General features: G+C 38.8%; 2 protein-coding genes across 5 annotated transcripts in view; both read left to right on the top strand.

The window, feature by feature from the left end:
- The window catches only part of PPP1R42 (protein phosphatase 1 regulatory subunit 42), a 52,631-nt gene extending 40,024 nt beyond the window's left edge, over positions 1-12,607 (top strand). The window contains exons 8-10 of one of the 4 annotated variants that reach the window (XR_008419910.1): positions 5,788-5,947; positions 11,781-11,863; positions 12,325-12,607. Coding sequence is in view for 3 of the 4 variants with exons in the window: in XM_019453214.2 (XP_019308759.1) it covers positions 5,788-5,947; positions 12,325-12,370 (206 nt within the window). In the remaining variant the exon portion in view is untranslated. Of the gene's footprint in view, positions 1-1,683; positions 3,408-5,787; positions 5,949-11,780; positions 11,864-12,324 lie in introns of those variants that run through there. The other 3 variants (XM_019453214.2, XM_019453215.2, XM_053896149.1) reach the window with 3 other exon arrangements.
- Positions 12,608-13,788: 1,181 nt separating this feature from the next.
- On the top strand, positions 13,789-24,533 carry TCF24 (transcription factor 24). Its single transcript, XM_019453220.2, has 3 exons — positions 13,789-14,040; positions 14,661-15,073; positions 22,443-24,533. The coding sequence occupies exons 2-3, from the start codon at positions 14,684-14,686 to the stop codon at positions 22,554-22,556; spliced, it is 504 nt and encodes a 167-aa protein (XP_019308765.1). The 5' UTR covers positions 13,789-14,040; positions 14,661-14,683; the 3' UTR covers positions 22,557-24,533.
- Positions 24,534-24,788: the final 255 nt, after the last annotated feature.

Below are 24,788 nucleotides of genomic sequence, written 5' to 3'. Positions count from 1 at the left end.
TCCCTGGCTGGTTTTGAAGGGCAGAACCAGATCCAGGATAAAAATTCCAGTATTTTACGTGTTTTCAGTTTTATACCAAAGATGCCAAAGTACTTTCTTAATATTGAAATACTCACAAAATTCAATACCAGTCCTCACCCAAAAATTGAACCTATTCTAAAAATAATGCAGTTTTCTCCATCTTAATAGATTTTTAAAAAACTCTTCCTACTTCAGAAATAATTAGGTTAATCTGTTTTTAACTTCTCCAATAAAATTCAACAAAATAACGATTATAATGTGCCCTAAAATTTATACTTTAAAAAAATTACACTGTCGGGCACCTGGGTGGCTCAGTCGGTTAAGCGTCAGACTTCAGATCAGGTCATTATCTCACGGTTGGTGGGTTCAAGCCACACATCGGGCTCTGTGCTGACAGCTCGGAGCCTGGAGCCTGCTTCAAATTCTGTGTCTCCCTTTCTCTCTGCCCCTCCCTCACTCACTTGCTCTCTCTCTCTCTCTCTCTCTCTCAAAAATAAACATTAAAAAAATTTTTAATTACCCTCACATCTGATTTTCTCAATAAAATCCTCATTAATTTCTTCATAATCTAGTGTGACCACTAACTTAAAAAAGCAATCGTTAAAGCCATATAGATACAGTAACAACAAACTATCTGAAAAGTAAATTAAGAAAACAATCTTATTTACAATAGCACAAAAAAGAATAAAGCACCTACAAGTAAATTTAACTAGGAAGGTAAGAAAAATAAAAAGATGAAAGAACTGTATACTGAAAACTACAAAACACTAATGAAAGAAATTAACACAAAAATGAATGGAAAGACATCCTGTGTTCATGAAATGGAAAATTTAATATTATTAAAATGTTTATAATACCCAAAGCAGTTGACAGATTCAGTATAACCCCTATCAATATCTTAATGGCATTTTCACAGAACTGAAAAGAACAACTCTAAAATATATATGGAACGATACAGGACTACAAATAGCCAAATCAACCTTGAGAAAAAAGAACAAAGCTGGAGGCATCACACTTCCTGATTTCAAAATGTATTACAAGATACAGTAATCAAAACTGGCATAAAACAGCCATACAGATATAGGGAATGGAATATAAAACTCAAAAATAAATCCATCTATAAATGGTCAACTGATTTTCAACAAGGGTGCCAAGAATACACAGTAGGCAAAGGATACTGAATTGTTAAGAAAACTGGATATCCACACACAAAAGAACACTTATACTATACACAAAAATCTACTCAAAATGGATTAAAGACTTAAACATAAGACCTGAAACTATAAAACTCTAGAAGAAAAAATAGGAGAAATGCTTCATGACATTGGTCTTGGCAATGATTTCATGGATATGACACCAAAAAACACAAGCAACAAAAACAAAAACAAACAAGTGATAGGAAGTACATTGAATGAAAAAGCTCATGCTTGGCAAAGGAAATAATGGAGTGAAAAGAAAACCTACAGAACGGTAGAAAATACTTGCAAACTATACATTTGATATGGGGTTAAGTTCCAAAATATATAGAACTGCTACAACTCAACAGCAAAAAAAACTAACAACCACATTTAAAAATGGGCTAGGGACTCAAACAAGCATATCCCCAAATGGCCTAAAGGTATATTTAAAAAAAATTTTTTTAACGTTTATTTATTTTTGAAGGAGAGAGAGACAGAGCGTGAGCAGAGGATGGACAGAGAGAGAGGAAGACACAGAATCTGAAGCAGGCTCCAGGCTCTGAGTTGTTAGCACAGAGCCCAACGTGGGGCTCGAACTCACAAACCGCTAGATCATGACCTAAGCCGAAGTCGGATGCTTAACCTACTGAGCCACCTAGGCGCCCCTAAAGGTATATTTTTTAAATGCTGAATGTCATTAATCAACATGGAAACGCAAATCAAAACCACAATGAGGTATCACCACACACCTATCAGATGGCTATTATCAAAAAAACAAAAGACAACAAGAGTTGGTGAGGATATAGAGAAATTTGAACCCTTGCACACTGTTCATGGGGATGCAAAATGCTGCAGCCACTATGAAAGATAGTATGGTAGTGCATCAAAATTTAAAAGTAGAACTATCATATGATCTAGCAATTCCAGTTTTCTGTATTCATCCAAAAGAACTGAAATTAAGATCGTGAAGAGACATTAGCACTCCTGTGTTTGCTACAGCACTATTCACAAGAGCCAAGATGTAAAAACAACTTAAATGTCCGTTGACAGATGAATGGATAAAGAAAACATGGTATATACATACAATAAAATACTATTCAGCATTTAAAAAGAAGGAAATTCTACAACATGTGTCAAAATGAATGAACCTTGAGGACATTATGTTAAATAAAATAAGTCAGTCACAGAAAGACAAAATACTGCATGATCCCACCTATATGAGGTATCTAAAACAGTCAAATTCATAGAATCAAAGAGTAGAAAGGTGGTTGCTAGAGGCTGGGGTAAGGAGGAAATGGGGAGCTACTAATCAAGGGGCCTTAAGCAAGATGAATAAGCTCTGGAGATTTACATTATCTATCGCACCTATGATCAAAAACAATGTATTGTATACTTAAGAATTCATTAACGAGGTAGATCTCATGTTAACTGTTTTTACCACAAACATTAAAAAAAAAAAAAAAGCTCTGCACAGCAAAGGAAACAACAAAAGTAAAAGACAACCAACTGAATGGGAGAAGATATTTGCAAATGATATATCCAATAAATGTTTGGCATCCAAAATATATAAAGAACTTACACAAGTCAACACCAAAAAAACAAATGATCCAATTAAAAAACGGGTAGAAGATATGAACAGACATTTCTCCAAAGAAGACATACAGATGACCAATAGACACATGAAAAGATGCTCAACATTACTCATCACCAGGGAAATGCAAATCGAAACAACAATGAGGTATCACCTCACACCTGTCAGAATGGCTAAAATAAAAAACACAAGAAACAACAAGTGTTGGCAAAGATGTCAACAAAAAGGAACTCTTGTGCACGTTGGTGGGAAAACAAACTGGTGCAGCTAACATGGAATACTGTATGGATGTTTCTCAAAAAGTTAAAAAAAGAACCACCCTACAATCCAGTAAACATATACAAAATAGAGAAACACTCATTCAAAGGGGTAAAAGCATCCTTATGTTTATTGTAGCATTATTTACAATAGCCAAATTATGGAAGCAGCCAAAGTGTCCATTGGTAGATGAATAAAGATGTGGTGTATATATACAATGGAATATTATTCAGCCATAAGAAAGAATGAAATCTTGCCATTTGCAACAACATGAATGGAGCTAGAGAGTATAATACTAAGCAAAATAAGTCAGTCAGAGAAAGACAAATACCATATGATTTCACTCATGGAATTTAAGAAACAAAGGAGCAAATGGAAAAAAAAAGAGAGAGAGAGAAACCAAAAACCAGACTCTTAACTACAGAGAATAAACTGATGGTTACCAAAGAGGAGATGGGTGGGGAGATGGGTGAAATAGGTGAAGGGGATCAGAGTTCACTTACCATGGTGAGCACTGAGTAATGTAGAGAATTGTTGAATTGTACACCTGAAATTAATATAACACTGTATGCTATCTGGAATTAAAATTAAAAACTTAATAAAATTTAAATTAAAAAAAATTTAACTCCTCTAACTATAAATTTTTTAAAAAGCCAAATAGGCTGTTACATAGTACAAAAGTATCATTTCATACCTTATTGTAGTTGCTATTTTAATAATCATTAACAATTTAAAACAGAAAGCACATCAGTCTAGGAAATAAAGAAAACGGGGTAAGGGAAGAAACGAGAAGTAATTCTTACTGTACTAAACATTTCAGATATTTATAAACATCACTGCATTTAATCACTATAACCTATGGAGAAAATAATTATTACATCCATTTTGTAGACAAGAAAGCTGAGTTTTAGAGAGATGAAATAACTTGTCTAAGGTCACAAAGATAGCAAGGGGTACAGAGATTAATCAAAGTTACCTAACTTCATCAAACAGCTTGGCTTCTAGTGACTGCTCTAGCAATGACTGGCTCAACTGTGCTTGGATACAAGGACAATGATGTCTGCTCTACATAGAAATTCACTTCAGGGGCACCTGAGTGGCTCAGTTGATTGGGCATCCAACTTCAGTTCAGGTCATGGTCTCATGGCTTGTGAGTTCGAACCCCGCGTTGGGTTCTGTGATGACAGCTCAGAGCCTGGAGCCTGCTTCAGATTCTGTGTCTCTCTCTTGTTCTGCCCTTCCCCCGCTAATGCTTTGTCTGTCTGTCTCTCTCTCTCTCAAGAATGAGTAAACATCAAAAAAATTAAAAAAAAAAAAAAAGAAATTCACTTCAAATTGGTGGGGATTTAAGAAAATCTCCAGATATGTAATTATGTGACAATGTAAACAAATAATTTTTATAAATAAAAAGGAACTACAGAGAAAAATGGGATAATATAAAAAAATTTAAGTAGATTATATGATTTACTATATTGAAAAACAAACTCTAAGGTCAGTTAAAATAAAATTGAAAAAAAATTAAAAGCTGACTAGCTGTGACAGAAAATTATCTGAGTTTTCCTCAGGAACACTTAGTTATTCTCCCTTGGCTACTTGTAGATATCTTTCTCTCTCACCTCCTACACATTTGCCATCCCTATCTAAACAAATGCTACAGTTCTGAGCCTTTCAGGTTTAAAATCAGTGACGTCTGTGAAAACATGTTTGTAGCACACAATAACTCTATCCTTAGGTATGTGGCCAACAACTTAACACTATGGTCTTTATACAAAGGCTCTGTTAGTATGGCTCAAAAAAGAAAAATGGAAAGCATGAATTAAAGTTTGGAATATATATTACGTATTTTTAAAATCCACAATATTCCTTCAGGTCTTTAGAAGAGGTGAAATGAACACTTTAAAGACAATGCTGTACAAATACATTGTCAGTGAACAGGAATTCTTAGGAAGATAGTAATTTTTGTACTTCCTGACCTTTTACGTATTTTTGATAGCCTTATAAATTTGGAGCTTTACCTCAAGGATTATGATAAGATTAATAGGGATTATGACTTCAGACTTCAAGTATCTTATGATAAAAAAAATCTTGTCCTAAATATAGCCACTTAACTATATAACCCAAATTTGGAAACAAAATCAAACACTTTAATAAAATCCAAAACATATGCATATCTTTCAGTATATATCTTTTGTAGTGCTTCTCTGAAAACATTCATTTATTCATTTAATAAATATCTGAGCACAGGACTATGCTAGGCACTGTAATTAAAGGTGAATAAAACAGTCCCCATTCAAAGGGAAATAACCGCTGGAAAGGGAGGAGGATCTGTAAACAGGAAAATGATGTGGAATGGTAAGTACCAAAATAAAGGCATGAACGTACTACAAAAACTATATATAAACTATACATAACTAATATACTCTCTAAATGCCTAACACTCTGAAAAACTAAACTCAGAAGAGCAGAATGCAAGGAAAGTTAATATTTATGTTAACATTGGTGTACACATTTTGTCAATGAGGGCTGACCATAAATTTTCCTGGGTAGGTTTTTATGTATGAAAGTCTGTGATACTTTATCTGGGATATAAGTTTTTAATTGGTCTTACTGTGGATCTATTTAACTTTAATTCCATTTCATAAATTATAATTTTGGATAGTCTAATGCTGTTATAAGCCTTGTTTACAATTTAGTTATTAGTTTCAAAGCAGAATCCTTTTAATTCTTTGTACACTACAGGTAACTTTGAAAGAATCCATCACATAGTTCCTGTTTATTACCCACAGGTGGGTAAGCCAAAATTAGTCTTTTTCTCTGATATACCAAGAAACCTTGCAAATAGAAATGCATCCTCAGAAAGCTCCCAAGAAGATAAACCTAAAATTGCTGAAGATATGGGGTAGGTTCTTTCAAATATTTATGTGATTTCTTTCTTGGGGGAAGATGGGATACCCTATCAACAACATAGAGGAAGAAAGTCCCTCCAGCTGTCTTCTTGTTCTCTGTTCTCAATTCTTCTTGACCAAGCACACCCACCCCCAAAAATAGTTCAGTTCATCATTGGTCTACTCAAATAATCACACAGTTGTGGTAGAACGACTAGTTCAAGAAGAGCTGGGAGTCACAGACTACATATACTCACTGAGGTAGGGCAAATGACTCAGGACAGTCCCAGAAACAGCAGGTAAAGATGTCTAAATGAGCAGGGATCATATCAAAGGAGCCTGAGGCCCAGTTGATGATGGGTGGTCCACTAGTGAGTAGATGACTGTACCAAGGGCATCTGGTGGCAGGAGACATTAGAAGTTTCATTAGATTCTCAAAGGGGTTTATGATCTAAAAAATTAGTTTAAGAGTCACTATTCTAAACCTTGAGTGTATGTATAATGTAGCTCCATACGAATCAACTTTAAGTTTCCTGATAAGGAGGAAATTGCTTTTTCAGTTTTAAAAAATGATATTGCTTCAATGTAAAGATAAACCATACCAGAAAAGAACTTCATTTATTCATAAAACTAATAGGTACCTGCCATATGCTGGGCAATACTGAATATAAAAATTCAAATGAGATAGTCCTGATCTCAAAAATCTTGCAACAAGCTGGTTGGAGAGTCAAATATGATACAATTACTGTAGAGTGTGATAAATGCTATGAACATTATAAACCAGATCCTAATACATCCTATAAATTATTCATTCAACTTTTTCTCATTTATAGTCCATATGATTGCTCTATTGATCTTCCAATCATATCATAGTAGTCATTACAATATAGTGAAGGAGGCAACAGCATATTTCATTGAGAAAGTAATCAGAGCCAGGGTACATACTCTAGTATAGATTTCCTTTTTCCAGAACTGCCTGTTGAAGATCAGGTAGGTTTATCATGAGACCCTCTTTGCAGAGTCTAGTCAAGGTATGGTGACTTAGCATTACTTAATGAAGCCCACCTAGAGAAGATCTATGAACAACACTGCTGCACTGTCCTACCCCCATTCCCTGAAGAGTGGCTTAGGCTTGCTGGGATGGAGGCATAAGGGAGAAAGGGTCCTCTGAGTCTAGGAAATGCTTTATTTGGGGAGAGGAAAAAGAAAATGGAGAGAGTCCTAGTCTTGCCTCATCTCCATTCACCAAAAACAAACAAAAAACACAGAAGCTGTGTGAGAGTCTGCTTTACTGCTTATGTCCTTTGTCGTTACCACCAAAACCATAGCCACTCTGTCCATGGCACCCTGGTAGTTTCTTAAAGATCTACACAACTAGTGTCAATTCCATGACAGTGTTCTTCAGTTTCGTTTCTTTGCCAAGAATTTTGAAAGATCTTGCTAACATATCATCAAGGTGGAAAGGAAAACAATAAAAATGGACGCAGACTCAGAAAACAATGTTGGTAAATTCTATACATTGCCACACACACTATGTTAGATCAGCTGTGAACTACCGCACATACCATATATTCTACAGTCCCAAGCAAAGCTCTAATCACCTCACTGACAAAACAGCAAATAAATCATTCTATCTTCATTTTCCTAACTAGGAACACTAAATACAGAGCTAAATGCATCTTTAACTAGTATGTACTGCAAAGATAGGCTGCTCTAAAAGAAGCTGGCAGAATAGAGAGGCTCCTGGGAGAAGAAAATAAAGAATGTCCTGCTTCTGTCACTGGCAATTATGTTCAATCCCAAGTCTTCAGTTTTATAATGTGAAAAAATATTACATAAATATTTTGTTTTAAAGTTTTTTTTATTTCTGGGTGCCTGGGTGGTTTAGTCGGTTAAGCGTCTGATTTCAGCTCAGTTCATGATCTCACAGTTCACGAGTTCGAGCCCCACGTCGGGCTCTGTGCTGACAGCTTAGAGCCTGGACCCTACTTTGGATTCTGTGACTCCCTCTCTCTCTGCCCCTTCCCCACTCACGTTCCATCTCTCTCTTAAAAATAAATAAAAACATTAAAAAAAATTAAAAGTTTTCTATTTCTTCAGATAACATTTTTACTGAGGGCATACCAAAACATCATTTTGGTATCATAAAAATATTTAAGTCTTACTAAATGGGACTATCAGTTCTACCTCTCTTTATTAAAAGGTGATCAATATGGAATTTCATTAAGCTCTTGATAAAGATTTTTATTGTGTGCCTACTTCTAACATTTTATGAAGTTAGCATAAAACTAAGAGATAATTAGAATAAAGCTAGGTCACTAAAGTGTTAAAAAAAAAAAAACACCTAACCCAAACACAAAGAATTTTTCATATCTAAAAATCTAGAAAGTTGAGTAAAGCAACTCCTTCCCTTAATTACTTTAAGGGGAGAATGAGCTAGCATCAGCAGACAAGTCACCTACAGTCTACATTTAATGCTCAGAAGTATAAAGGAGCTTAGAGTCTTCTTCCAAAATGATGAAAGTATGTGTCCCATGCTCCTTTAAGGTTCTGCACATTAGGAGCTGTGCCCGTATCTATGTGAACACAGTGAAGCAACATCTGTCCAATGACAGGGGAATGTTTTCCACCTTCTTTATAAATGTGTGCAGTCTGTGCTCATGTATATTTATACAAGCCTGCTTTCCCTACAGGGAGGAAAAAGTCAGACTCATTGACGTTGTTTTTGACCCTCAAACTGAACTTGATACTATCAATGTACACTTTAATTAAAGATTAGTTCAAAACTATTTTTTATTTAAAGGCTGGCTGTAAACAAATGCCTTGACTATTCAATTAAAAATAATTTATGGTATTAAAAAGATTGTTTCTTTCTGTGTTTGTCACAGTAAATACTTTTGACAGATGTTTCCTCTCTTTTCAATCATGCTAGGAGGTGCTTGAGACTTAGTAATTTTAAAATAGACATTAAATGCATTTACATATTGTAAATAAGATCCACTGAGAATACTGTAGAGCACTGTACACTGAAGGAAGCAAATTGTTACTTGATTATTTATCTTTAAACCCTAAGCTATGTCCATAGAGTCAATCCATCTCTTTTGTTACTGTAAAAATAACTGTGTAGCTGGGTTAGAATGACCTTAGTTTCAGATACCTTCAAGGAATGTGAATCTCTGGGACCCATAATTCACAGGAAATGTTCAATGTATGTTACTTAACTATTTATAAAATACCTACTATCTTTAGTTACAATATGGAAGTATTAGGTTTCTTTGAGTTAAAAAGTGAACTTTAAAAACAGTAAAAATAACTTGCCTTCACCACTGCTAAGATTATGTTTGAACAGTTGTAACAACAGATCCTCTATGTGCCTCAAGAGTTTTAAAACTTCAGTAATATTTTTAGTTGCAAACTCTGGGATGATCTGACATGAACCCATCTGCAAAACTCTAAATGCCTTTAATTGTGCTGTGATAAACCTAACATCAGTCTAATTAATTTTATATGCAAAATAAACTTCTATGTATCAATAATGTAGGTATAAGACTTGCAGTTAGTTGTTAAAGAACCCTTCTTAAATTAGGACATCCCTCTCAAAAAGAGCAATAGTGGTAAGCAACAAGGCTTTTTTGTTTTGTTTTTTTTTTAGAACAATCTAAGCTAGGTTTTGTGACTTCTAGTTTCAACTCTGTCAATGGCTTACTCTGTGGAAAAGAGTTATGTAAGATCTAATTTTTAAGAATTATGTAATTTTCCATTTTATTTTTTAAAGAAGTCTTATATATTTTTAAGTTTATTTTATTTTGAGAAAGAGAGCAAGCCAGTGGGGAGGGGCTGCGAGAGGAAGAGAGAGAATTCCAAGCAGCCTCAGCACTGTCAGCACAGAGTCCAACATGGGGCTTGAACCCCTGAACCGTGAGATCATAACCTGAGCCTAAACCAAGAGTCTGACACTCAAACGACTGAGCCACCCAGGTGCCCCAATATTTTCAATTTTAAAATGTCTACTTTGATACCTGAATCTTAACTACCCAAACAAATTTTTTAAAACAGCAGAACCTGTTGAGATAAGAATCAGATGGGGAAAATGAGCATTAGAGAGGCACAGTCAGAAAGGGGCCCAAAGTCACACAACTGCCATAAGGCATAGCTGGACCTTGAATTGAGGTCACTGACTGTAAAAGCCAGGTCTTCAACTATTCTGCAAGGGGGTCTCAAAAACACGCTCAGGCATAGGTAGGTAAAATAAGGGAAACAAAGTGAATGTGATTGAGGTCAACTGGAGAGTACATGTCCAACTAAAGGCACCTGCAAAGGCAAAGGCACTCTACTCCAAAGGCACTCTACTGCAAAGGCACTCTACTCCAAAACAGTATAGCCAGCAGACATGCTGAACCTGAGAAATCAGACTAGCTGGCAAGCAAGATATCTAGATTAAGAAATCAACTGATTTTAAAATATTGAGTCAACAATTTTTCTTAAAAAAAAATCTACTAAAATGGATACAAAGAATGTGGAAATGATAGCAAAGATATGGAGCAACTGGAACTTTTGTGCACTACTGGTAGGAATGCAAAAATAGCACAGCCACTTTGGAAAATATTCAGACATACTTTAATAAAATTAAACATGTACTTAACACATCTAACAGTCCCACTCCAAGGTGAAGTGAACACCTATGCTCACATAAAACTCTGTACCCAAATGTTCATAGTGGTTTATTCATAATCACCAAAAAGTGAAAACGACCCAAAGCTCTCCCATTGGGGAATGGATAAGCAAACAGTGGTAAATCCATGCAATGGAATACTACTCAAAATTAAATACTACTCAAAATCAAAATCAACTAGTGATACCCAAAACAACATGGACAGATCTCAAAAGCATTATAAGTCAAAGAAGCCAACTTAAAAGGCTACATACTGTATGATTCTATGACCTTCTGGCAAAGGTGAAACTACAGAGACAGAAAATAGATCAGCAATTGCCAAGGCTTAGGAGTAGAATGCAAAGGGTCAGCACAAGGCAATGTAAGGGTGGGAAGGTGAAATGCTGCATCTCTTTGCTGTGGTAGTTTTTAGCAAAACTTACTGGACTATATAGTCACAAGGGTGAATTTAATTATGCAAATTATACCTTAACTAAACAATTAAGGGAAATAGTTGACAGGTGAAAAAAAGCACTGATTATATAAAACCTATTGTTTTACTATATTATACATCTATACATATAAAATGCAGCAATATATTTTCTTCACTGATACATTATTTTACATTATAAAGATGGTGAGTTAATGACAAATTGGCATATTTAGAAAGACATCTAATTTTAAGATCACACTCTGAAAAAAATCCACAGCACTCTAAAGCCTTCTACTTTCTGGAAGACTAAACAAGAACTCCCAAAGAATAATATACTATACCATGAAAATAGTGTTTGAGTTGTTAATAGGGAGTCAAGTTAAAACATTAACTTTATTGAAATAATAGATACAAAAAATGTCTGGCAAATAATGAAGAACTCTAAATATTAAATAGGATAGTCTGGTAAAAAGCAAAAGCATTAGGGTCAATCTGTCTACCTTGAATCCTCTCTCTGCCACTTATTAGCTGTGTGACCTTCACAAGTTATTTAATCTCTCTGCGCTTTATTTTCTCAACCACAAAATGTAAAATCCTCAAAGGGTTTTTGTAGACTGATTGAAAAAATAAAGTGCTTTTTTGTAAAGCACTTAGCAAATATAAAAACTTAAGTAAGGTACCTGTTACTAATTTATGTAATGTCGAACATTTGAAGATTTTCATCTTCTATTTTTAATTTAACGGGGAACATGGTTTCTCACAGGAATTAGGACTACTCTAGAATCATCAGAGGATTCAGAGAGGCTGCTTAGAGTAGCAACAGATATGACCAGGTGGCCCACAGTGGTCAGTATTGTTTCCTCAGTCCTTTCTTTTGAACCTGACTATGGGGCAACAAAGCTATCCATTTTCCAGCCACTGTCATCAGTGAAGAGCTTCGCTGGTGCCCCCACCTCCACCCCACCTCTGGCACTTAGACAAGGCTTTAGCAGGCTAGGCTAGAATGAGGCATGTGAGATGTCAAGGGTGCAAAAGTTAAGGAGCCCTAGGCACCCCTTCCTTCCAAAATTCTTATTTCCACACTTTTCCTAACACATACTTTTTCCACATTCTTCCCTACTCTGGGGAAGTGGGGAAATCTTTCCTTCTGCTTTTTAAAGCCTGAGAAGATTCACACAGTTTGGTGACTAGCTTTTCCAGTGATTAGCTTCTACTATTGTTGTATTATAGAGTCTGTATGTTTGTGCGCGTTTTGGATGAATTTCATTTTTGAAATAATATTGCTCTTTTTTTCTCTATTAATACAGGAATCCCTCTTTGAAGGAATGTGAAAGCTTGCTGACAAAAAAATGATATATATGAATTTCACCTTCTCCATAACCCAAAAGAAAATGTTTGTAAAAAAAAAAGTAAATTCGTCCTTAAGTGTTCTTTAACATTTGTTTTTTACCTTTACAGTACTAGACAATAGCATCTTCTGCAATTTGTAGCTTTATGGTATCTCATTATGTAAAGAAAATGAAAATTGCTTTTCAATTGCTTTATGCCTCATCACATACAATTTACTGAGAAAATAAAGATGTGCTTCCACATTCATCAAAAGAAACTAATCCTTTTTTGAACCACTTTCCTTTCTAAAGTGTAAATGTAATTACAGTTACTGAATGGGAATTGAAGATATACTGATTCACTAATATAATGTGTGGAATGATACATTAAAATACTAGTGTCACCATTACTACGTACTACTTAACAGTTCCAATTTAAAAATCTATTGTAAAGAAATGATGTCGCATATACAAGAGCAAATTGATTAATGATATTTTAAATTTGATATTGTCTTGAGTCGAAGGAAGATGGAAGATTTCTAAACGTCCTGCTCTTCGAATTGTAGGAATTATTTCAAGGATACACTAATTACGTTCTAGAAAATACCGTGCGTCCACTAGGACTTCACCTCTGAAGGCCATGCATGGGTCCCCAGGGCCGGCGGGAGCCACAGAGGCGGGGCGTCCCGGGCCCAGCGCCTCCCAGGCCGGCTCGGAAGAGGCCAAGGCGCAGAGCCAGCATTCTAAAAGAGCCTTGGCTGGAGCGCCTCATCGCGCAGCCCGAGGACCACGCTTCCCGCGGGTCTTCCCAAGTGCAGGACTTCTCAGGAGAGTTCCCCGCAGGGGGGCGGAGCCAGGACCAATTTTAGGTCAAAAAAAAAAAAAAAAAAAAAAGAAGGGAAAAAACCGGGGCCCGGCGTTTGCTACGGAGGCAGCCCACAACGGTCCGCGCCCCCGGGGAGAAGCGACCGCGATCCCAGGGCCATTTACACTGGTCTGAGGAACTTCAAGTACCACAGTGGGAGCATTATCTCTGAGCGGCTCAATAAACTAGTCACGAACTACAGAGGTGGAGGTGCTTTAAGTAATTAGGGCACACGAAACATTTACCTTGGTGGTAGAATAATAGGTTAGCGCATGGCAACGGCACACTTCACATTTCCTCAGAAAATTAAAAGTCACTCTCCACAAAACGCCAGGGTTCCCGCCTCAGCTCTGCGTCTGCCTAAGAGGCGCCCTCGCTCAGATTGGGTCCGGGGCTGAAGAACCGCGGCGAGGCGCAGTAACTCAGGGGGCCTTCAACACCGCGGACGCTCGACAGGCAGGGCGTGCAAGCTCGCCTCAAAGTGAACCGCGACGGGGGCGAGGGCGGGGCCAGGCGGAAGCCCCGCCCCCTATAGCCCCGCCCCGCCGGACGGTTTGATTAATGACTCTCAGCTCCGGGCAGAGCCCCTCAGGTGGGCGCGAACCTCGCCCGGTACTGCTCTTCCGCCTGACATCAAGTCTGGCCCACACACGCCTGGCCACGGGGGCGCCTGTATAAAAGACGCGCCCAGCAGGGGCTGGAAGCGGCTGTAGACTTCGGCTAGACGAGGATGGAGTGACCTGTGGCGGCCCTGGCCACGCAGACCCAGCTCGACGCTCCTCGCCCGCTCGCGCAGCAGAGCCGAGCCCTGCACTGCCGCTCCAGGAAAGGTGAGGATTTCGGTTCGACCCCCCGTCGCGACGCTTGGTCCCCAGGTTTCAGAGGGGTAGCGGGTGCCTTAGTACAAGGTGAGGTCAGGGTCCCCGTCTCCTCCCGTAGAAATTAGAATGAGCTCCTGCAGTCACCCCGCCCCCCCCCCCCCCCCCCCCGGGATCCCTGGCCTCGAGAGCGAATGGTGCGAGGACTACCCGCGTGAGCACTGACGGCCGTGAGATGGCCCGGGGCTACCCGCTGCGCTCCGCGAGAATGACCTGCACCCTGTTTCCTGCGGGGCTGGTGCACAAGGTTCCAGAAGTGCAAACAAGTTACGAACCGGAGCTCTGCTTCCGAGATCCTCCTTCCTCGGTAGAATAGCCCTTCCATTTAATTTGTCCGTGAAAAGTAAAGCCGGCACCGCGCCCCTCCTTAGCCCTCTAAGCCCAGGAACTGTCAGGCCCCACAACTCTCCTCAGACGCGGGGAGGCAAACACGCCCCAGTCAAAACAACCTCATCTCTGAGAACGCCCCAGCCACGTCGTTGGCCCGTAGTGCAGCTGAGGCGAGAGGCCTGCGCTTCTCCGGTTTAAGCCCGACCAGCGCCGGGCCTCACCGCGCCTTGGGTCCTTTGCAGGGCACGCAGCTCAGGAAGCCGCCATGGACCGCGACGGACCCGCAGGCAGCCCCCTGATCGCTAGGAACGAGACCGCGCCGGCGGTTGCAGCCACCCGCGACTCGAGCCCCGGCCGGGCAGGGGCAGGACCGGCGGGCCCCGGCGGCGGTGCGCGCCTGGGGGGCGGGCGGCCGGCAGCAGCGAACGCTGCGCGGGAGCGAAGCCGCGTGCAGACTCTGCGGCACGCCTTCCTAGAGCTGCAGCGCACGCTGCCGTCGGTGCCGCCGGACACCAAGCTGTCCAAGCTGGACGTGCTGCTGCTGGCCACTACCTACATTGCCCACCTCACCCGCAGCTTGCAGGACGACGCCGAGGCGCCGGCAGACCCCGGGCTGGGCGCCCTGCGCGGCGACGGCTACCTACACCCTGTCAAGGTAGGCAGGGCGCCCTGCGGAGCCAGGGCGGGGAGCAGGGCACCTTAACCCTCAGTGTCGGCCATCGCCTGGGCTGATGCCACCGAACTCTCACTCTTCGCTCGGGGTGAGGCGGAGAACTGACCTGGAGATCGATCTTGGCCCACCAGCGCCCAGGTAGCGACGTCCCCACTGCAAAAGGCTACTCCATAACTGTTGGCAGGTCATAATCGTTGGCAGGTAGTGAATTTAAACCCGAGGTGGCTTTGGGAGGGGTGTATCGCGCCTCTTTATGGGATGCAGCCTATGCAATGCCTTTCCTAAATGGAAAGTTTCTCAGGGGTGCCTGGCAGGGTGTTTGGTTGGCAAGTTTTGGTGGTTTTTAGAATCAAGAGTTACAGTTATGAGCCTTTGAGAGTTTTTAAGTGTTTTTAATTCACATAATTACATTTCCATTGTGGTTTTTATCAAATGTTTGAAAAGCTTCGTTCAAACGGGGGTGATGGAATTATCGCCCTTTAAATAATCCAGGAAATCACTGTTTAAAATTTTTTGTAAAACTGGTAAGAACAAAATGAAACCGGTCTGCCATCCTATAGAGTAAATTTTCAGTCCCTTTTAATAAAAGTTAATTATCATGGATTAGACAGTTACCTAGAATGTTAAAAAAACAATAATTGTTTATGTAATTTTCACAATAGATTGGCATATGTTAATCAAACTGAGTACTATATTCAAATTCTGTAATGTGCAAAATTAGCCCACAGAATGCTTTGTATAATTTTTTACATTACATATAGATAAAATAGGGTTTTTATTTAATATAGTGTATACAGTTATGGTTTATTACCTGTATTGCAGTATTTAGACTTTGCATCATCCTTTTCGCCTAGATTTGTCTTGAAATCCAGCATTCATCTGGCTTTGTTCAAGATACATCATCTTCCCTGTTTTCTCTAAACCTAAATTTTTGAATTTTTGGTTCTACATTTTGCCACACACACACACAAATACAAGATTAGGACTTGGCCTAAGCATGTCAATGTTCAGTAAAGTATTGAATAATCATCATTGAAATGTGGTAAAGTACACTAATATTAACTCTACTTAAAACTATGTGAAGTTCAGGTTCACAAATATAATCAACATGATGCTAGGTTCAAATTATTTCAAATATAGAAATTTGGAATATCACTTATTTATGATTATGATAGACCTTGTTTTGTGATATATAATATAATCTCTGCTGAAAAGTCATTCACTAATAATTAGGGGTTTTTCACTACAGTCTGCTTTGGATTGATATTCAAATGTATCATTAATATTAGATTTCTTTTGGCTTGACATTTTCCATATACTCTAAAAAAGTTCAACATTAAATAGACTTTAATACAGAAAACATCTGTTAAATGTCTCTGTGGGAGATACGATTCAAATTGTTTTCACCTTCGTTTCTTGTAGTATCTTTTTGAATGAATACTATTAATAATTTTCATGTAACAATAAGCTTAACAAGAGTTTTTTTGTAGTTGTTTTTTCAGGTACCAAATGTTTTTGTAGCTTTACAATTCTTTTAAAAAAATTAAATCTCATTTGTCCTTGGACCAATTATTTTGATTTTAAAAGACAATTCTAGGGATAATAAGGCCAAGGATTACCTCTTTAAAATGAAATTGATGATGGTTGAACAAGCGACTAGTCTGTATTAAAATTATCTACTGAGTGTCTACTGTGTGCAAAGCATTGTTAGGAGATTGAATACAATTAAGAATAAGACTCAATCTCTGCCCTAAATGAACATATAATAAAGACAAAGACAAAAATAAAGCAACAGTCTGTAAGGGATAATGTTCTGTGTGCTATAAGAGAGTTATAACCATGTGCTGCAGAGGTTTGGAGTAAAGAGGTTTCATACACATAATTGAAACCACCTGTAACACATTATATGTATATGCTTAAGTATTAAGTCTATCTTTGATTAATCTTATGCAAAAGGAATAAAAATATTCTGATTATTTGTACTTTTTGGTTAACTAAGGGTATTGTAACCCTTAGTTAAAAAAATGTTCCAAGATTCTGCCTTACACCATAGTATTACTATGTCTTTGATGATTAAAGATCTGTTAACAAATATTTAAAGGCCATGATTTTGAGTCATCAGTCCTTATTATCAGTATTGGGGTTAGCATTGTGGGAGATTTACCTTAAGAGTATCTCAAATGAAACTGGAAAGTTTAAGTGAATGGGGTCCTGGAGCATAGCCTAAAAGAGCAGTTTTCATCCTTTTGGGATGTGAGCAATTTGATCAGCATGAGTGTACCAAAATGAAATGATCCTCCAAAGGAAGAGGGATATATTTCAGATTCTGATATCGGGAGAAAAGTACAAATGTCTTTATTCATTGCATTACCCCTGGAGACTCATTGTTGATATTATACATATAAAATAATTTAAAAAATAAATACAAAGTTTTGTCATTGGGTCATTTAACTCCAAAATCCAAGAGTGCATTTTTAAGGTTTTCAGGTTTAATTCGGTTAATTGTATGAGTTTACTTAGATTGTTCTAAGCCTAATGAAACAACATGGTTTCAAATAAATTTTATTAGGTAGAGGTCAGAATTGTGTTAATCTACACAATGTTAAAACAGACCATTGAAAAGTGAAATGTAAATCCATCAACTGGCTTTTTTGGCATGACGCTGACATGCAGATTGATATTTTATTTACATTTTATTTCTGACTCTTAAAACTATATGTGTACAGTAAATTCAGTTGAATAAAATCATTAGAAGCCTTTTTCAAAATCAAAAGTTCTTAAAATAGAAAGTTTTATTAAGTTCATGAAAAATGAGGCAAAAATCCACATATGCATTTTTTTAAGTTTATTTTTAGTAATCTCTACACCCAATGTGAGGCTTGAACTCCTGACCCTGAGGTTAAGAGTCACATACTCCTGGGGGCGCCTGGGTGGCTCAGTCGGTTGTGTCCGACTCTTGATTTTTGGCTCAGGTCATGATCTCACAGTTAGTGAGTTTGAGCCCCACATTGGGCTCTGCACTGACAGTGCGGAACCTGCTTGATACTCTCTCTCTCCCTCTCTCTCTGCACCTCCCCTGCTTGTGCTCTCTTTCTCTCTCAAAATAAATAAACATTAAAAACATATATTTTTAAAAAGAGTCACACACTCCTCCCACTGAGCCAGCCAGGCATCCCCAAAATTGACATATACGTTAACTTTCTTCATTAATTACCTATGTCTCACCTTCATTTGTCTCCACATTTGGTTGCATGATTTAGAGTGATTCTGAATACAGTAGGACCCAGGTAGCACATATCAGAAATATCAGGGAGCATTCAGTAGTATGTTTATTTTATTTGCTTTTAAATATATTTAATTCATACGGAATACTCAAATTACATGTGAACTTTAAGCATGAGATCTTTATGCTCATGAATATGAGGCAGGAATTTAAAAGATTGAGAGGCACAGGTTTATAATATGCCAAAAATTTTACACTTGAAATTGATGATTTCAGCCCTACACTATTCACTACATGGGTTAGTCTGCTCGGGCAGCAATAACAAAATACTATAGGCTGAGAGGCTTAAAAAATAGAAATTTATTTTCTCACAATTCTGGAGTCTGGGAAGCCTAGGATAAAGGTGCTGGCCAATTGAGTTCCTGGTGAGAGTTCTCTTCCTATCTTGAAGTTTGGCAACTTTGCTCTTTTTCAGAAGAGAGAAACTTTCTCTTCCTCAAAAGGTCACTAATCTATCATGAAGGACCCACCCTTTTAACCTCATTTGGCCCTAATTACCTCCACAAAATACCATCATGTTGGAGGTTAGAGAATCAACATAAGAATTTTGGGGGTTAGGGGGCAGGGACACAAACAGTCCATAGCACTGTGGCACAGTGTTCTTCAGTATAAGGCAGGACTTGAATCTGACCTAACAATGTCAGGTCCTGACCTATCAGAAAAACCCCAGACTAGTTTCTAAAACACTTCATGTTATGAATCCATGGCAAGAATCCCAAGGACAGGACCAGTGATACACCCAGAACATATAAGAATGCACATCTGTGATTTAAAACAACAAACCTGAAGGGGCACCTGGGTGGCTCAGTTGGTTGAGCTCTTGATTTCTGCTCAGGTCATGATTTCACAGTTTGTGTGCTTGGGATTCTGTCTCTCTGCCCCTCCCCCCACTTGCACACATCCACATGCGCTCTTTCAGGCTCTCTCAAAATAAATAAATATTAAAAAAAAAAAAAACCCTGAAATGGAGTTGCAAAAATAAGTAGCACACTGTCAGTCTTATTACTGTATCAAATGTAAAATGTAAGGTTATTTATAGGAAGATTCTATAGGAGTAGGCCATTTTTAATTCTAAGTAACACAAATTTTACGTTTTATCCGTATTTAAAGTATAGATTTCCAGCCAGAATAATCTGAATTTAGGACTCTAAAATGGACCTGAACTGCATGAGAGCAAATTCACTTATCATATATGGAGGCATAAAAATAGGACTTTTGTTGGTTGTTAAGAACAGAAACTCCTGGATTATATCACATGCGCACTTACTATCCCTTATAGCTACATTTTACATCTGGAATGCCAGTTTAGGTGAAAGTAACTATACTCAGAAGTACCTTACACTCAACTTCTGCAAAAAGAGGTCCATTCTGATTTCATTGGTCTGGTGTGTGACTTGGTCATCAGTCTTTTTTAAAGCTCCCCATGTAATTTTAATACGAAGCTTGGGTTTAGAATCAGAAGCTCTTATGGTCTTTGCCTTGTTAATAATTGTATTTCTATTTGAACACTGCAGATCATCTGTCAGGCATTTAAGAACATTTCATGGTGCTTGTAACCAGCAGTCTGCCTGTAAATGTTCAGTGATAAAAATAACCTGCTGCTCATGTCAGCATTTACTCCCTAGAAAGTGTGGGATCCCATTGCTGACCTTTGGGAGTTACACTTTATTAGTCTAAAGACTTTTCTCTTTGTATAAAAGTAGTATTTCTTGGGGCACCTGGGTGGCTCAGTTGGTTAAGCGGCAGACTCTGGCTCAGGTCATGTTCTCACATTTAGTGACATTGAGCCCTGTGTAGGGCTCTGTGCTGATAGCTCAGAGCCTGGATACTGCTTCAGATCCTGTCTCTCTCTCTCTCTCTCTCTCTCTCTCTCTCTCTCTCTCTCTGCCCCTCCCCAACTTGTGCCTGTCTCACTCTCTCCCTCAAAAATAAATAAACACTAAAAAAATTAAAAATACTATTTCTCTGATTAGTATTCCAAGGACCTATTACAAAACTGACTACCAGGCCACCCCCCCCAAATTCTGAAAGTACTACTTATGTAATACATTTTTTCATCATCATGTCTATTTGGCAATAAGTTATGTTAATTTTTTAAATGTTTATTTAGTTTTGAAAGAGAGAGAAAGAGAAGCACAAGCTGGGGTGAGGCAGAGAGAGAGAGGGAGACACAGAATCTGAAGCAGGCTCCAGGCTCTGAGCTGTCCACACAGAGCCTGACGCAGGCTTGAACCCACAAACCATGAGATCATGACCTGAGCTGAAATCAGATGTTTAACCGATTGAGCCACCCAGACGCCCCAAGTTATATTATTTTTGAGAAGTACATGTTTAAAGTGAATTTAGAAAAGTTGCAATCAAAATACAAATGTGATAACTACTGAGAGATTAGTGCTATATGATGCCGCTACATCCAGACATTTATTTTGGATGTTATATTTATATAACCCCAAATATTCTAATATTTATGACTTTGAGATGCTCTTTTAGCTAGATAAAATGTTTAGATAGTTGAATTAGTCACTTTTCATTATAGTTCTGTGACAAGTGGAGACATATAATACATACCATGTATTACTTTTTAAAATATCTTTAAAACCAGGAATCTTGTTTTAGGCTTTATCTTGCTTTAGGTTTAGTTTTTGTTTTGTTTTTTTTAATTTTTCTAAGTTTATTTTGAGACAGAGTGTGAGTGGGGGAGGGGCAGACAGACAGAGGCTGACAGTGTAGAGTCTGATGTAGGACTGGAAACCTACATCAGGTTGTGACCTGAGGTTGTGACCTGAGCCGAAATCAAGAAGCAGACACTTAACCGACTAAACCACCCAGGTACCCCTAGGTTTAGTTTTAAATTAAAACATTATTGGGGCGCCTGGGTGGCGCAGTCGGTTAAGCGTCCGACTTCAGCCAGGTCACGATCTCGATCTCGATCTCGCGGTCCGTGAGTTCGAGCCCCGCGTCAGGCTCTGGGCTGATGGCTCGGAGCCTGGAGCCTGTTTCCGATTCTGTGTCTCCCTCTCTCTCTGCCCCTCCCCCGTTCATGCTCTGTCTCTCTCTGTCCCAAAAATAAATAAAAAAAAAAAAAAAAAAAAAAAACGTTGAAAAAAAAAAACATTATTGATAGATAGATTTTCCTACACTTAACTATTATCATTCTCCCTAATTTCTTGCAGTTCTTGTCCACATGCACATGTATTATATTTATACAATTATAATCAAAGTCTTGGTATATTTTTACTTTCTTTAATGTTTATTTTTATTCTTTTTTAATATTTACTTATTTTTGAGAGAGAGAGGGAGACACAATCTAAAGTAGGCTCCAGGTCGGGGCGCCTGGGTGGCTCAGTCGGTTGGGCGGCCGACTTCGGCCCAGGTCATGATCTCGCGGTCCGTGAGTTCAAGCCCCACGTCGGGCTCTGTGCTGACAGCTCAGAGCCTGGAGCCTGTTTCGGATTCTGTGTCTCCCTCTCTCTGACCCTCCCCCATTCATGCTTTGTCTCTCTCTGTCTCAAAAATAATTAAACGCTAAAAAAAAAAAAAAAAAAAAAAAAAAAAAATTTAAAGTAGGCTCCAGGATCTGAGCTGTCAGCACAGAGCCTAACAGGGGGCTGGAACTCACGAACTGTCAGATCATGACCTGAGCCAAAGTCGGGTGTTTAACCAACTGAGCCACCCAGGTGCCCCTAAGGTTCATTTATTTTTGAGAGAGAGAGTGTGTGTGAGCAGGGGAGAGGCAGAGAGAGAAGGAGATAGAGAATCCCAAACAGGTTCCATGCTGTCAGCACAGAGCCCAGTACAGGGTTTGAACTCACAACCAGTGAGATCATGACCCAAGCCAAAGTCAGACACTTAACCAACTAAGCCACCCAGGTGCCCCTATTTTTACTTTTATTGTTAGTATTAATAAACATTTTTTTCATGTTGTTCCTTAGATTTCACAATTACAGTTGTTACAAACATCATGATATTGTATTTGTCTTGAGACATTGGAATTTTTAGTATTACTATTACAGGCATATCTGTCATAGATACTAACTTTTGGATTCTTGTTTAAATATTCTTTTTCAGAAATGGCCCATGCGATCAAGATTATACATTGGTGCTACTGGTCAGTTTCTGAAGCATTCTGTGTCTGGAGAAAGAGCAAATCATGGCAGTACTACAACAGACTCACAGCCTTAGGCTCTCCTCTGATGGGTGCTGGTAGAAAGTGGCGTCATTTTTAAATAGTAGGAAATAATTCTATATTTATTACATCAGACATAACAAACATCATTCCTGAAAGTTCACATGTGAATCCATGGTTGGAAGTTCAGATTTATCTGTCTAATCTATATAAATGTGGATTTAAATAATTGGTCTTGGACAAAACACCCAGCTTATCTATTCATTGTGAGAGATAGCCACTACTGAATACTGTAAGAAAAACTATTGGAAAAAAGAAAAACACCAAAATCGAAGAATTGTGTATGTATCCAGAGACTGTACATGTTTTCTGTAGTATATCTAGTACACACTGAGAAGCTGATATCTTAATAGTCTTGACACCAGTATTCCATCTTTGTGAAAACCAGTTTGTGCTTAAAGTTGGTCTAAGAAGCCATTTCAGTTGGAAAGCACAAGATCATTTATTCAGTTTTAGCTAAATACGTGTGAAAAGATTGTTGAGATAATATGAAGTTGCAGTAACTTCTATAACTAGTTATTTTTCCCTCTTAGAAAACTTGGAGCATTAGAATAGTTTGCTGTATTGGACAGGGCTTGGCCACCTTCCTAAATGACTGTTAAATATCTTACTATGTTTCCAAATTGTGGAAGGCTTTGGGAATCCCTGCAGCCCAGTGTGAATAGCAGATAAGTGTCACTGGGCAGAGGGTTTGTCACCCTCCTCCCTGGTTACTTCACCTCCATCCCACCCGTGTTCAGGTCCTGGACTAGATGAGCAGGTGCAGCTGCAGCCATCTTACAGAGAGCCAAGCCTGTCAGGGGCTTCAAGTGAGCGCCCATGACCCTTGACAGTCACTGCTTTGGCTAGGCTCCTTCTCTCCCTTGTCAATTGCCGTTCACAATCTACCTACTTGGCCATTACGAAATATGAAAAAACTGGGGTGCCTGGGTGGCTTAGTTAAGCGTCTGACTTCTCAGGTCATGATCTCGCCATTCATGAGTTCAAGCCCAGCATCCGGCTCTGTGCTGTCAAGCTCAGAACCTGGAGCCTGCTTTGGATTCTGTGTCTCCCTCCCTCTCTGCCTCCTCCATCACTCAGGCTCTGTCTCTCAAAAATAAATAAACATTTAAAAATTAAAAAAAAAAAGAAGAAGAAATAGGAAAAAACCTGTCTGATTTGGGAATTCTGGCACTGATCTGCACCTTAAGAGAGTCTGAGGACACAGAGTGACTACCTTGAGATAAATCAGGCCAGAGCAGACCCCACTGAATCTGCCCCAATTTAACCTACAACAGGAAGGTGCCCTGCTATGGGCCTCTCCCACCACACTACACACCAAGTGCCCAGGGAGCTGCTGTTCTGCCTGATTGCACCAGTTTCGGTTTTCAGCAGAAGCTTGAGGGTCAGAGCCAGAAAGTAGGAATGTTTGTCGGGGAACACACTGAATCTCAAAATAGGGTGTAATACAGATTTAAAAAATCATCAGTCTCTTATGTCTTAACTCCCTTTCTTCTTTTTCTCCTCAGTCCTTACTATTCCACTTTCCAACTGTAAAGTTCATTTATTTCTAAATAACCCAGTGTTAAAGTAACTGAATTTGATCCAAGATTAGCAAATAGAAAGGTATATTAATGGATTTATGGACTTAGTTGGATTAGTATAGCTGTTGACCACCATTTTATTTTCTCCTCGCCTCAGTTTTCTTCTAGCTTTTGGCAGTGAAATGATGTGAAAGACCATTTGAAGGCAAAAACTGTCATTCAGTTGATTCAGCTGAACATAGCTCATACCTGATAGTTTGTCATTTTCATTACTTTAATGTGAATACTCCTTGTAATGTGACCAAAGCATGTCTTTAAAAGAGGAAGCATATAATAAAAACTTTCTACATATAAATATGTAGCAAAGATGTTTACATACTTAAATATTTGTGAATATATTTACCCACTCATATAACATTGAAAGGAATAAAATGTAAAATGAGATATGAATTTAGCCATTCACTATTATAAGTTATTGCCATAAAAAGTGCTAAGAGGGGCGCCTGGGTGGCGCAGTCGGTTAAGCGTCCGACTTCAGCCAGGTCACGATCTCGCGGTCCGTGAGTTCGAGCCCCGCGTCAGGCTCTGGGCTGATGGCTCGGAGCCTGGAGCCTGTTTCCGGTTCTGTGTCTCCCTCTCTCTCTCTGCCCCTCCCCCGTTCATGCTCTGTCTCTCTCTGTCCCAAAACTAAAAAAAAAAAAAAAA

The sequence above is a fragment of the Panthera pardus genome, unplaced genomic scaffold, assembly GCF_024362965.1.
Source record: "Panthera pardus isolate Hobbes unplaced genomic scaffold, ASM2436296v1 HiC_scaffold_7, whole genome shotgun sequence".
NCBI classification, from domain to species: Eukaryota; Metazoa; Chordata; class Mammalia; order Carnivora; family Felidae; genus Panthera; species Panthera pardus.
Note: the sequence above shows the minus strand (reverse complement) of the source record. Positions and strands in the feature narration are given on the sequence as shown.

Bases quoted from the DNA above. Each gene is read 5' to 3' on its own strand.
- TCF24 (XM_019453220.2), top strand. From the start codon at position 14,684: ATGGACCGCGACGGACCCGCAGGCAGCCCCCTGATCGCTAGGAACGAG. The intron at 15,074-22,442 runs GTAGGCAGGGCG...ATTCTTTTTCAG, and splicing joins GCTACCTACACCCTGTCAAG to AAATGGCCCATGCGATCAAG.